General features: G+C 49.9%; 1 protein-coding gene across 1 annotated transcript in view; it reads right to left on the reverse strand.

Moving 5' to 3' along the window:
* GABBR2 (gamma-aminobutyric acid type B receptor subunit 2) overlaps window positions 1–13,034 on the reverse strand; it is a 439,230-nt gene extending 426,196 nt beyond the window's left edge. The window contains exon 1 of the mRNA XM_049896560.1: window positions 12,662–13,034. Coding sequence (XP_049752517.1) covers window positions 12,662–12,982 — 321 coding nt within the window. The 5' untranslated portion in view covers window positions 12,983–13,034. The remainder of the gene's footprint in view (window positions 1–12,661) is intronic.
* Between the last annotated feature and the right edge of the window lie 1,915 nt (window positions 13,035–14,949).

A 14,949-nucleotide genomic window follows, 5' to 3' on the forward strand; every position in this document is an offset into this window, starting at 1 on the left:
ACCCCAGCGTCCAGCAAGGAGTAGGGAAGGGTCAGTCAGACCCCAGAAGATGCTTGTGGGCTGATGGGTCAGCCAATTCTCCCTTCCATCAAAATCAAAGCATTGTGTGATTCAGGCTGGGTGGGGCCGATCACATGAGCTCTGATAGCGAGCCCCAGGGAGGGCATCCGGGTCCCTGCCTGCCAGTAATACCCCTGAAACAATTCTGGGCATTTTCCGGAAAGCTTCAGCGAATGGGTAGTTCTAGACACGAACTGCTTTGGATAATATAGTGATGATTATTATAAGGATGACTACTGCTTTCAAAATCAGTTCCCTCTGAACAAAGTCAAGTGGATCATGGGCAGAGTGTGAAAATATCATTTTCTCTCTGCCACCTCATGACCCTGCACCATGAGAGCTGCAATAATGCATCACTCCACAGAGTCCTCCTTTGGCTAGATTTTATCTGAGTGGTGACTGATGATGTCCTTGCCAAATGGCAGGAGAAGGGGTCTGCTTCAGCTAGCAGCTGTGGAACGTGGGCCTGATGAAGACAGATGGGTCCATTTACTCAATACTTTGAAACTACCACTAATTTTCTAGATGACAATGACACTTCATCCTTCCAGCCAAGTAGACTGTTCAAAAAAGACTGGGAAAAATAGAAAACTGGCAAAGAACGTCCCAATCAGAACATCTAAGTCAATTGGCATAATAAAATCTATTAAGAAAACATTCTGCATCCCACTTTGAAGAGTGGCATCTGGGGTCTTAAACGCTAGCAAGCAGCCATCTAAGATGCATCAATTGGTCTCAACCCACCTCGATCAAAGGAGAATGAAGAACACCAAGGACAAAGGCAATTACGAGCCCAAGAGACAGAAAGGGCCACATGAACCAGAGACTACATCAGCCTGAGACCAGAAGAACTAGATGGTGCCTGGCTACAACCAATGACTGCCCTGACAGGGAACACAACAGAGAACCCCTGAGGGAAGGGGAGAGCAGTGGGATGCAGACCCCAAATTCTCATAAAAAGACCAGACTTAATGGTCTGGCTGAGACTAGAAGGACCCTGGTGGTCATGGCCCCCAGACCTTCTGTTGCTCCAGGACAGGAACCATTCCCGAAGCCAACTCTTCAGACATGGATTGGACTGGACAATGGGTTGGAGGGGGATGCTGGTGAGGAGTGAGCTTCTTAGATCAGGTGGACACTTGAGACTATGTTGCCATCTCCTGCCCAGAGGGGAGATAAGAGGGTAGAAGGGGTTAGAAGCTGGCGAAATAGACACGAAAAGAGAGAGTGGAGGCAGACAGCGGGCTGTCTCATTAGGGGGAGAGTAACTGGGAGTGTGCAGCAAGGTGTATATGGGCTTTTGTGTGAGAGATTGACTTGATTTGTAAACTTGCACTTAAAGCACAATAAAAAAAAAAAATAGAACACCCCAATCAGCCCAAAGAGGTGTCACAATGTTCTTGCCCTTTACTCAGGCAAAAATTCTTAGACCCTCAGGCTCTAGCTCATAAGCAATTTACTCTTACTTTACACATGATTTTAACAAATGTGATTATCTGGCTTGGGGTCTAGACCTCTTCTGTCACCATCAGGGAGATGGTCACCTATAGGCTTGGCTTACCCAGTTTCTGAGTCATTCTTGACCCTGGAAGGACAAAGAGCAAAAGATTCCAGGCCAGGAGCAGGGAGCCTAGGATAAGTTTTGCAGCTATAGGCAAGAGCGTTCAGGGAATTCAGGGTACCTCTTTACTCGTTACACCCAAGTCTGCCACTAGACCCCTTGGCTCACCAGGGCTAATGCCTGGGCTTCATTCTTACAATTTCTACTAGGACCAGAGCCCAGTCCAGCCTTTGTCGGCTCCCACACTCCCTGGGGATAGGAGCAGGGTTTCAGAACCTGGTTCCTATGCACCCCTGCTTCCTATACTGGTCAGAGTATCGTTCCAATAAACTGACCTTTTACAGCCGTAAGATTTCCCAGCCCCTGGAGGATGTTCCTTGTGTTTGTCAAGGAAGAGGAGACTGACATCAGCTTTGTACATAATGTTCTATTGGCACATCCAACAAGTACCCTTTCCCCTTTGCACTCCACAACTATAGGGACCCAGGAAGCACTGAATAACAAGAACCCCAAAGAATGGATAAAGGGCAAGCAGGAAGCTCTCCCCACACGGCTTGGCATACACAGCACTTCCTCAGTTTGTTAAAACTATGCCCATTAATCCTAGAACTGAAGAGCTGGAGTCCAGGCTTTTAGATCTATTCGTTAGTTCAGTAAATATTTATTGAGCTCCTGCTCAATATTTATTGGCCCTGAGATAGTGCCTGGGGATGCCACAGGTGAGCCAGACATGCCCAATGCCTGCCCTCCTAGTGCTTACAACCAGGCAGACATCCTTTATCCAGGCCACCATTTGCAAAGAGAAGCAAAGACTTGCCCACGGCCCTAACGACCAAACTGGCACCAGCATCCAGAGCGCCGACCCCATCTGGGCTTGCACTCCCAAGGTTTCAGCCTGGTACACCTGCTTGTTCTTGGAAAGCCACATATAGAGAGGAAGGCATTTCATCAACATCACTGCACATTGTTACATAACCACATAGGATAATAATAAAGTTGCAGATGAACACAGATGCTCATTGGGCAAATGATGCCATTTCATTTTCTCACCTCCTCAGAACCAAAATACAGTGAAACCCGTGACAGCTGGAACTCAACGGCACTCCCTTGTTTTTCCAGGTCTCACAAGTTTTCTGCCTTTGTCAGGGTGCAGTTTTACCACTTTTCTATTGCTCTCTATTACTGGAAAATATTTGGGCTTTCCTTCTCTGACAGGTTTCTGCCTTACACAGGTTTTGGGTTTCATAGGTTTTACAGTATCACAGTTGGATCCCACTCTGTATAATTGTTTCTGTGTGTGTCAGCCACCTGTGAGACAGTGAGCTCTTCAAGAGCAGGGTCTGCGTCTCACCCATCTCTGTATCCCACAGCCTAGAAGAGGGCCTGGCAGAAAGTTCTCTCAATGAATGCTTGCAGTATTAGGGCACTATGAGAGAAATGTCTGCAGAGCCATTGAGGTGGGTCACTCAGATCTTCTAAGAGGCAACCTGCCAGGAGAAGTACAGTCAGCCTCCAGCTACAGCATCTTCAGGTCTGCCACAGCATCCAAGTTGAAGACACAATCTCCCTGGCCAGCCCTCAGCCAGTGACTGGGCTGGTGGGGGTTCTTAACAAAACAAAAAAACTCAAACCAGTTGCTGTTGAGTTGATTCTGACTCATGGCGACCCCATGCACTCCACAGGGTTTTCAATGGCTATGATCTTTTAGAAGTAGATCGTCAGGCCTTTCTTCTAAGGCACCTCTGGGTGGATTCAAACCACCAACCTTTTAGTTAGTAGTCCAGCCTGTTAACTGTTTGCGCCATTCTAGAGCCTGGTATTTTGGTTCAACATAAAATTCCACTAATGGGCAATCTTTGTTCTAGAGTTCCCCATTAGGCTGTACAAGACTTTCTGAGATCTGCACCTCCGTCTGAAACTCTTCCTACCCAACCCTCCTTCCTTTCCCCTCTCCTTTCACAAGTGTTAGGCCTGCATTGTGATCTGAGGGTTTTGCTACTTTCTCCTTTATCTTTCACAGGTATTACTCTCAGGATCTCTTGCACTCTAACTCTGTCTTGGCATCCACTTCCTGAAGAACCAAAAATGAAAGTGTCCATGGCATCTGTCTTGGTTATCTAGTGTTGCTATGACAGAAATACCACAAGTGTATGGCTTTAACAAAAAGAAACTTATTTTCTCACAGTCTAGTAACCTAGAAGTCCAAATTCAGGGAGTCAGCTCCAGAGGAAGGCTTTCTCTCTCTGTCAGCTCTAGAGAAAGGTTCCTCTGGCAGTCTTCCCCTGGACTAGGAGCTTCTCTGCACAGGAACCCCAGGTCCAAAGGACACGCTCTGCTCCCAGTGCTTCTTTCTTGGTGATGTGAGGTTTCCGTCTCTCTGCTCGCTTCCCTCTTATATATCTCAAGAGATTGCCTCAAGACACAATCCAATCTTGTAGATTGAGTCCTGCCTCACTAACACAACTGCCACCCATCCTCCCTCATTAACATCATAAAGGCAGTATTTACATCCTATAGGAAAATTATACAATACGGGGAATCATGGCCCAGCCAAATTGATACACACATTTTTGGGGGGACATAATTCAATCCATGCAGCACCTATATGTGTCACTTCCAAGTTGAGGTGGTTAAGAATCCATAGATTCCTTTCCAACTCCATCTTCTTGAAGACATAAGGTGGGGGAGTCACAAGACTAAAGCAGCCCAGATCCTTGTGTTACTGCTTGGAGGAAAATCATACAGGAGGACCTCCAGCATACACTGGACTTTGTGTGAGTGATATATAAATTTCACTCTGTTAAGCAATTAAGAGTTCAGGATTTATTCATTAGTGCAGCATAGCCCAATCCACCTTCACTAATGAAAGACATATATCCTATACATGTGTTTCTTTAACACCTCTGTTTGAACCACTATCTTGCACTTCCAGGTTGCTAATATCCCTTCTGAGATCTTAGATCTCTGTATGAAGAAGTTGATGTTACTACGTGTTCACAAGGAGGGTAGACCAAACACATGAAGAAGGTCCCTTTAAAGATAATGCTAGCATGGTAAAACACTCAGCCCAAAACCAAACATTAAACAAACGCTTATTGAATTTGTTCCACTCCCTCCCACTCATCCCTTTTTAAAGGAGTTTGGGAACAGAGAAGGCGTGCCCGTGGGTGCCTGGCTAGGTCTGAGTAATTGGTGGGAAGCTGGAATGGCCACGGACATTGCCCTCATATTGAGGAAGTTCAAAGGTTGGTGTTGGCTGGACAATATGCACAAGGCAGCTGCAACTTGGCAGTCAACTAAATCTTGACATGTGGAGTCACCTAAGCGCTATGTTAAGGAAAATGAAGACCCTAAGGGAGTGATCCAGATAAACCATTCTACAGGATGCAAGCTCAGAAACCATCCTCTAGTTTCCAGTTCCAATGCCCACTGAGTCAATTCAGACCAAGGGCAACCCTATGTGCTTCAGAGTAAAACTGTGCTCTAGAGGTTCTTCATGGCTGTGACCTTTTGGAAGCAGATCACCAAGTCTTTCTTCCAAGATGCCTCTGGGTAGGCTCCAACTGCCAATCTATCAGTCAGTTGCCTCGCACTTGACCGTTTGCACTACCCAGAGACTCACTCTAATATATCTACTTATAATTCAGTTAACAAACACTGACTGGTTCCCGCTGCGTGTCAGGCCCTGTAAGACACCGGGAAATCCAGAGAGGAATTAGTCATGGTCCTGGCCTCACAGAGCTACAGTCCAGAGGGGGAGAAAGATACAAACCCAGTATGACTACACAGCAGAATGAAAGATGTGCTGGGAGGTACACATTGATAAAGACCTCAGTGCTGGCATGCTTGTTCTCCAACACCCCTTCTCAGCAACGTGGCATCCGGAAAACAATTTCACAGAGAATTCTTCTTTACGTTTACATCATATTGTGAGGTTTTACATCCATTATTTATTCCTAATTATGATGTCAGCATAATTAGCCTACTATTGCACAGGAATAATAACAATGGTACAACAGAGCAGTGAGTATTTACTGAGCACTCACAATACGGCAAGTATTGATCTGAAGACTTTCCCTGGATCGTCTCATTTGTTCCTCACACACCCTCTAAGGCGGTTAGTATGTTAATCCCATTTTACAGATGAAGAAGCTGAAGCGAAGTGACTTCCCCAAGGTCACCAAGCAGGTAAGTGGTACCCAAACGGGGATACAAACCAGGTCTCCTGATCCTGAGCCCAGGGCTCATCGGCAGGTGCTAGGTGAGTATGTGTTTGGAGAGAGAAAGGCTGAAGGGTCTTGAGAGAGTTTGAAGCCTCATTCCAGCAGGGACACTCCTTCCTTGTTCCCCCGCAGTGCCCCAACTCCAGGGACTGCCCTGCCTGCCAGATTCCCCTGCAGGATTCCTCTCTGCTGTTCTTCCTGCCCTGCCAGGCCCAGGGCAGCTCATTTTCCCCCACAGCCCCGCCCCCTCACCGTCTCTCCATGCCGGTGTAAGCCTCATCCTCTCTCCCTTAAACTACCGCAATCGTTTCCTGGCTTCCCATTCTCCAGGCTCATTTGGTCTACAATCCAACCTCTGAATTCCTACCAGCCCCGAGCAGGTCACCACTCATGCTCAAAAACCTCCCCTGGCTCCTCACAGCTCCAGAACAAAGTCCAACCTTCCGGGTCTTCCACATTCCACACCAGCCTGCCTTTCCCTCCACAAATCCTGTGCCCAGGTGAAAACAGAACAAGTAGGTGCTCCCCAAACACACCTCACACTTTGTTGGCTCCATCCTTTGATCCTGAGGACCCTTCGGGGCCCAATCCCCATTTCCCAGAGCCCCTGCCTCTCTGTCAACATTCCATCACCCATCAAGGCCCATCTTGACTTTCCCTCCTCCAGGGACCTCTCTTGACCTAGATATGATCCTCCTCTCTGAATGTCCCTGGCATCTGTGGTTTCTTTCTTCAATTTAGCATTTCCCACATGCCTGTCTCAGTAGATACCCGTGATCGACCCACCTGGCACCTACACCTTTAACACCCCTGAATTTCCTTTGAGGAATCACCTCTTCTCCACCCTGTACTTACATGGTGTGGGCCTGACCTCACCTCCCCTTCCCACCGTTAAAGGCAGGCAGATGTCCCAGGCCTGGTTCACCAGAGTCATGTGACTGGTTCAGGGATGGACACAAGACCCGATTCAAGCCAATAAGAGCTGAGCTTGAGGCTTTCGCTGGAAGAGTTGGGAAAGAGACACTCTTCCTAGTGGTGTTTCTAAACTAGAGTGTGGAAGCCTGCAGCTGTTAGGGGCCATCTGTACCACCACGTGGGAAGAGCTTGCCAAGAGTGAAACCAGCACAAAGGTAATCAGAGAGAGAGAGAGTTTTAAAGATATCACGTGAGCCTCTGGATCCAGCCATGCCTGAATATAGCATACCCCACGTTTTTTCAGTCACATGAAGCAATATAGCCCTTCTTTTGTTTAAACCACTCAAAGTTGCATTTCTATCACCTGCAACAAGGGTCCTAAGCAATATACCTACTGAGAACTAGGTACTATGCTGGGATATGGGGCTATACCCAGAAAGAAGACATGAGTCTGATCCTAAAAGACTTCATTTTCTATCTTTTTTTTTATAACAGTTTTCTTGAGAGCTATCTCAACTTTTTAAATGTACAATTCTGTGGTTTTTAGCATATCCACAGAACTGTGCAACCGTCACCACTATCATGTTCTATCTTATACTGAAAATCGCAAGTGTTCCCTCCATGAACAAAGGCCATGAGACCAGAAAAACTGTATGGTGCCCAGCTACAATTACTGAACATTTTAATCAAAGATTCTATAGAAGAATCCTGTCAAAAGGGAGAAAATGCCCACCAGAATTTCAAATTCTCATGGGATTCAGATTTTCTGGAGTCATGAAGGGTGGATGAACCCCTGAAACTACTGCCCTGAGATCATCTTTAAACCTTAAACCAAAAATAACCCCTGAAGTCTTCTTAAAACCAAACAATAGTCTAGCTTAACTAGTAAAAAATGTCTGCCTTGAGCCCTGTGCTCTTTTAAGATCTATCTATATGGGATCAAATTGACAACAGCAACTCAAAAGATTAGATAGGAACTTTAGGGGGCAGTGAACGTATGTTAATGGGGGAGGAACAACTCAGAAAAGGAGGGTGAGAATGGTTGCACAACTCAAAGAATGTAATCCATGCCACTGAATTGTATGTGTAGAAATGGTTGGACTGGTGTATGTCTTGCTGTATATATTCTCAACCACAATAAAATAAAATTTTTAAACAGAAAATCACAAATGTTCTTGTCTTGATCTCTCCTGTTCATTGCTTCCCTCTCTCAAGCTCAGGGCTGTTTTATTCCATTTTGTAGCACCAGCAACTCCAGTAGAAGCTCAATAAACGTCTGCTGAGCTGTACTGACAACCTTCTGAGGAAGTAAGACCTCAATCTAACAGTTGTTTGGGTCGTTTCTGAAGCTCGACAAAGGAGAGGTCAGATATTTGGCAAAGCCACTCAAGAAAAGGGCATGCCCCTGAAAGGGAACATAACAGTGAAACCCTGATGGAGCAGGAGAACAGTTGGATGCAGACCTCAAATTCTTGTAAAAAGACCAGACTTAACTGGATGAATGAGACTGGAGGGACCCCAGAGGTCATGGTCCCTGGACCCTCTGTTAGCCCAAAATGGAATCATTCCCGAGGCCAGCTTTTCAGACAGGGATTGGACTGGACTATAAGACAGAAAATGATACTGGTGAGGAGTGAGCTTCTTGGCTCAAGTAGACATATGAGACTATGTGGGCTGCTCCTGTCTGGAGGCCAGATGAGAAGGCAGAGATTGACAGAAGCTGGCTGAATGGACAGTGGGAATACAGGGTGGAGAGAAGGAGTGTGCTGTCTTATTAGGGGGGGGAGCAGCTAGGAGTACATAGCAAGGTGTATATAAATTTTTGTATGAGACACTGACTTGATTTATAAACTCTCACTTAAAGTGCAATAAATAAAAAAGAAAAGAAAAGCACATGCTTGCTAGTCACTCCTCTGGGATTTCAAAGCTGGATCCCAGCATCAGGGTGGACTTCTGAGAGCTACATACCTGGATTGTGCTCCTGGCTCCCTGAACTTTCCCTAAGTTTATTACAGAAAGATTTATAATAGTAACGAGTGGGAAAACATATAAATCCAACAATAGATGCATGATTAAATACTTACGGTACATCTACAGGGTAGAATAGTAGGCAGCCACTAAAAGTCTTCGTTACAAAAAAATATTTGAAGACATGGGAAAATATTTATGATATAATATTAACTAAATAAAATATAATAGCACATATAGTAAGAGCTCATACATAAAATAATAAACACTGGCAACCAAAAGGGAATAATGCTAATTAATAATAGTAATTATTTTATGTAGATGGATATGGGAAATTATTTTTCTTCATGCTTCTCTGTAATTTTCAACTTTTCTACAACATTATTCGGATCAAATAAAAAAAACCTGACATTTTTGCTTGGTCATTATTTAATTTTATGAATTTGGCTACCAAAGGATGAGAAACAACCATACAATGAAAATTTCTTCATCGAAACTATTTTAAAATATGCTGCCCTTCAGATTCTTTAAATAAAACATGTAAGTAATATAATCCACCATGTTTACCTTTTTACCCTGACTTCCAGGAAGCTCAGAGCTAAATTTAATGCTCAAAATGCAATAACCATCTTAGTCCAGGGTCTTGGCAGAGTAACTTGCATGCTTCTTCTATATGGTTTCTGATACCTCCTTTTATTTGTATTTTCACTTGTCTTGCTTGTGTTTTTATATATTCAGATCCTCCATGGGATACACTATGAGCTGGAATCAATTCCATGGCAACAGGTTTAGTTTTTCGGTTGGGATACACAAACAAGTTTTTGCTGAAGTAATTTAAAGGTACACCAAAGAAGCAGAGATTCTGATTGGCAGGTGTTCTGTTGGGGTGTTTTCATTTTTACAAGCACATGGTACTAAGTGAGCCTTTGAAAGTTCTAGAGCTATTCTAATTACAGTAGAGGATTGACCTGGATAAATGAATGCATGGAGGAAGCTCCTTTATTGAGGCAGAGTGTCCCCAGTGAAAAGATTAATTCATTCCTTGCTAAATCACCATCTCCTTGCAGGCTGTGTGGACAAAGGTCCATTCTGGCTGTCAACAGTCACTGGTCATTGACTGGCAGCAAATGTCAGCAAAGCCAGCCAAAACCTGCTCACCACATCCATCCTGTGTTCAAGTCTATGGACAAGTGACACAGCCAGCAAGTCGTTAGGTGGTACACACCATCCACAAAGATACCTGATCTGAAAAACAAACAAAAAACAGGCCCCCAGCACTCCTTGGATTGCTGTGGATCTTGCTGCAAATATCCCAGGCTGCTCCTTCTCTCCTTCCGGCTCAGAGAGTGCGTCTCTCCCGTAAAGGCGAAGCCACTTGGGAAAAAATTAAATAATTATATCACCTGGACATTCTCCTAAATGTGACACCTCCTGACAGAAGACAACATACTTAATTGTAAAAGAATTCACTTTTTTTCTGATAACTTCACTGACTTCGTAAGATTTCAAAGGCTGGAAAAACAAATAAATAGTCCTCGTGTTTTGGCTTGACCATTTTATCACATCTTAAACTACAATGTCTTACTTGTGAATCCATGCCAGAAGAAAATGAAGGAAGGGAGGCAGGACACATTTATTTAGTGCTTACTGCATGCCAGACAGGGCACCGGCTGCTGAGCTTGGCAACACAACCCATTCTCCATTCTCCCCCGTTATCTCCCTTAAGCCTCCCGTTGCTACTCGGCAGAGTACATATAATAGTCCCATTTTTTCAGCTGCGGAAATATAGGCTTAGGGAGATTAAACACCTAGCCCAGTGTCGCCCACTGGGAAAGTAGCCAGTTCCTGACTAGAACCCAGGTACCACCTATGCCAAAGCCCAAGCTCTGTGACCCTTCCTGGCCTTCAGAAGACTAGAGGCGTTTTTCTGTTTGCACGGAGCTGAGATTATCCTCTGCACTCCTTCCTACTGTTTCTTACATATCCCGATGGAATGAAGCGCCTTCTGAGTGCCTCATCCTCTTGATTTGAGGCCCTCTCACTCAGAAAGTCATCCAGACACACTTGAAAAATAAAACGTAAAAGGTTCCACCCACACCCTGAAACCAACCATACATCTCCTTGCTAACACAAACAGGATGCATAATATGAAATCTCTTTCAGGGAAGCTTTCTAACACCCAATAAACTGATGATGAAAACAGTATGCAGTTGACAGTATGTGGTGATGATGCCAGCGGGGCTGCCCCGTCTACATGTTTTTGTCTCCCAAGAACTGGCTCTTCAGTGTCCCTTTCAGAAGAATACAAGTGGAAGCAACAGAGAAACAGTACCCAGAAGACATGCCTCCCTGTGTCTGCACTGCTCACTCCACTTACGTCTGCAGGACAAGCACACCAGAGAACATGAAACGTTGTGTAGAGATGAGGACAATATGCATGTCACTCAAATGATTCCACACCCGGGTATGCCCTGCACAGCACCCAGCCTGCATTCTCCCAGGGCAGAGGACACCTCTCTGCCTGCAGCAGCCTGCACGCCCGCCACCAAATGCCACCCATTCCTTCACCTTTTATTTACAGCGCAGAGCAGGCTGGTTCATCAGTGGAGGGGGGAGGAGGGGGAATAAGATGCAATTCAGATTTCTGCTCTTTCTCCGGAGACATAAAAAGAGGAGGGCTGCGCGATCAGCGCGGTAACACGACCCTCCTCCTCAAAAGGGTCTGCCCCTTAGCTTGAGCATTAATGCCCGGAGAGCCCTGGGAAGCTGGGGTCAAGCCCAGCGCCTTGGCCCGGCTTGGCGCGGTGGAAGAGGCGCCAACCAAACGTACTGCACAGGAAATCACTGCCCCCTTCAGGCCGCGTCTCAGACCCCGTACTGGAAGCATAGGGGCTCCCCCTGTCCGGAAAAACTCGCAAACCCGACCTCGCGCGGCCGGCGACCGCTCCTCACAGCCCCCTCAGCGCATCCCATTCCCCTGGCTAGCGGTAAAGGTCCGCGCTGGGGCTGCGGCGGAACCCAAGCCAAGGGCGTAAGGAGAGGGCTTGGGATGGGAAGTTCTCGGCTCTCCAGCTCGGCTTAGAAAAGGAGGCCGGGAGAGGAAGCCACTGCTGCGCTCCAAGTCCGTGCTCTAGCTAGTAGGACGCTGCACAAGTCTGCGCCCGGAGAAACTGCGCCTTCAGCCGCCGGACCAACAGCAGCGGCGCGGCGGGACACCTCGCGCCTCCGGGCGAGACCTGCTTGGGACACTCCCTGACCAACTAACCCAAGGGGGCGTCTCTTCATAAAACCGCTCGGCCTACAGGCAGCCGGGCACATCCAGGGGGTAGCACTGCAGAGCCGGCGGCCCCTCACCTGCCGGCGCTGTAAGGGCTCCGAGCTGCTGGCGCGCACCACGCTCCCAGCCCTGCTGCGCGCTCGGGCCCCTGGAGTGCGGGAGCTCTCCAGACCTCTTAGCGCAGCTCGGCTCTCACAATCGCCCGCGGGCAAGCTCGCGGCCCCTCCAGCCCGGGGTGGCCCAGTTTGCAGTCAGTGCACCCACCTATTCTTCCCACCCGCCACCCCAAAGCCCCACGAGCGAATGGAACTTGGGCAGGGGCAACCAATGCAGGCCTTTGGGGGTCCAGCCCCAGCCTACTCCACTCCTTCTTCTGCGGTAAAGGAGACTCTAGTCTTCTATTCAACAACCCCACACACATACACACACGATCCCTGAGGAGAATATTGGGCAAGCTTTGGTACCAGCTGTGCCAAGGGGTACCTGGCCCAGGAGGACCCCGGCGGGACGAGCACTGAGCACCAGCCCGTCGTGTCCTCAGCAGCCGCGGGTCAATCCGGGCTTTGGTCAAGGGCCGGGCGCCTGACTCTGTCCCCACCCCACACCCCATTCCACTGTCCTCCGGATCCCCGACGGCGCGGACGGCCGGACACTCACCTCCGTGTCGTAGAGACGCAGGTCGAGAAAGTAGGGGCGCAGGAGCGACTCATTGCGGATCTGCTCGATGGCCAGTTCCACGGCAGGGAGCACGCCGCGCCCGATGCTGCCCTTGGCCACCTCCTTGGTGAGCGGCATGAGGCCCATGATGGAGAGCGGCGGGCTGCTGGGCGGCGGCCGGGGGGCGCCCCGCGCCCAGCCCCAGGCCCCAGGTGCCAGAGGCAGCAGCAAGGGCAACAGCAGGAGCAGCAGGAGGCGTGCGGGCGGCGGTGGCGGCGACGGCGGCGGCCCGGGCTGCCCGGAGCTCCTCGGAGAAGCCATGCCGCGCCGCGGGCTGCGGACGCCAGCTCACTCGGCCCGCATGGCCTGCCCTGGCCCGCCGCCCCGCGCCAAGCTCTCCCCGCGGCGCCCGCGCAATGGCGCCGGCCCGGCCCGGGCTCTGGCTCGGGCTCCCGCTCGGCTCAGAACGGCCGCGGCAGCGGCGGCGGCGGCGGCGGCAGCAGCGCCGGTGACGGATCAATCACGCCGGGAAGGGGTGGGAGCGAGCGGAGTGCGGGAGGCGGGGAGCGAACGAGCAAACGCGGAAAGGGGGGCCGGCGTCTCCGCGCGCCTCTCTCCGGCGCGGCCGCCCCGCACCGGGCCGCCTCCGCCCGCCCCCGTGCGCGCTCTGCGCTGCTCTCCCGCCCGGAGCTGCTCGGCGGCCGCCCCTGGAGCCCGGCCGGGGGAGGGCGAGCGGCAGGAAACGCGGGAGGCGAAGGCGCGGCTGCTCAGCGGCGGCTCGGGCCGCCTCGGGGGACAGGGATGGGCCGTGCGCGCCAGGGGAGGGGGAGGCGCCGGCGCTGGCTCTGCGGCGACCGCGGGGAGGGCCGCCTTCCCCGCACACGCACACTAGCGCCCCGGCCCTCAGCTGCGCTGGCTGCCGCTGCCCACCGACCGCCAGGAACCTGAGTGCCCGGGGACGGAGAGCCGGGACGAGAACCGCGCTGTGGCACACGCAGTGGCTGCCACCGCTTCACCGAGCTCTTCCTGTGGCACCTGCAAGGTGGTTTGGGGCTGGTTCTCAGAGGTCTAGCCGGAAAGGTCTGGGCTGGAGAGTACGCCACGGAGGCGTCCTAGAAATACCTGCAACCTACGCTCTCCTTCCCTGCACGGGCGCCCGGACTGAGCTCATATGAACGGCCGCCGAAGACCGCCGCCAGCGTTCGAACGCCGCACAGCGCTAGGCTGGCGGGCCTTTGGGGCCTGGCTGGGACCCCCACTGGACAGAGCAGCCTCTCTCTGCCAACCCGGGCGAGGCGGAGGTCCGCACCTGTGTGCGCTACCGCCCCCTCCAGGCATATGACCTTCCCTGGTACCCACTCTCACAGAACCCCGCCCTAGAATTCTCCCTCGGGTGGAAGCATTGTCCTCAGGCTAGAGCGGGGTCCGAGAGCCCCCGGCCTTGGCACTCTTTCTGCCAGGTCACACTGAATGCCCTGGCTAACTGTAGTCAGAGCAATCCTGACCAGATGTGTGTCTTTGTGCCTTTCAGTACTTGGAGAATGGCAGTCGTGGTCATTAAAATATAAAATCCCAAGGGATGATTATTGAGGGGGACACACGAGGACATTAAATCAGAAAACATCCTGGAGCCTGAGGCAAGCATTGTGGGCCATATCCGTGACCTTGTAATGGTAGGAATTTAACCTTCACTGAGCACTTACTGTATGCCAACACTGGTTTTAGTGCTTTACTGGCCTCCTAATGTAGTCCTCACAGCCACCCTGTGAAGTAAGCACTGTGTTTATCACCCTTAGTTTACAGGCGAATAAAGTGAAGCTCAGAGAGGTGTCTTAACTTGCCAAAGTACACAGAGCTACTGAGGGAGGACTGGACCCAGAGCCAGCAGCTGCACCATACAGAGTGCAGTGTGAGCCCCAATGGGGTGCATGGAGTTTCCCCTGATGAGGGGCACTGCCTTGACTCTCCATTGCTCTGCACCTTCATTCCCTCTGATATGTGGTGAGGGAGTTGGACCAGATGGTGTCCACAGACTCACTCACCTCTGCTCTTTTGCAGTCCTGACGAAGCCAGTTTTGGAGAGAGAAGGTATGGATGGGGTGAGGATCATACTTACTCATAAGGGCAGTTCCTTCTCTTTGGGGAAATCTTTTGAGCATAGGCGCCCAAGAGGCAACCTACATACAGTAGAAAGAACTTCTCACTTGAGGCAGATAACATGAGCTCAAATCCAAGCTTGGCTACTTTGGGCCTCAACTTTCCCATCCATAAAATGGGAGGAACGGCAA

The sequence above is a fragment of the Elephas maximus genome, chromosome 9 (assembly GCF_024166365.1).
Source record: "Elephas maximus indicus isolate mEleMax1 chromosome 9, mEleMax1 primary haplotype, whole genome shotgun sequence".
Classification (NCBI taxonomy): Eukaryota; Metazoa; Chordata; class Mammalia; order Proboscidea; family Elephantidae; genus Elephas; species Elephas maximus.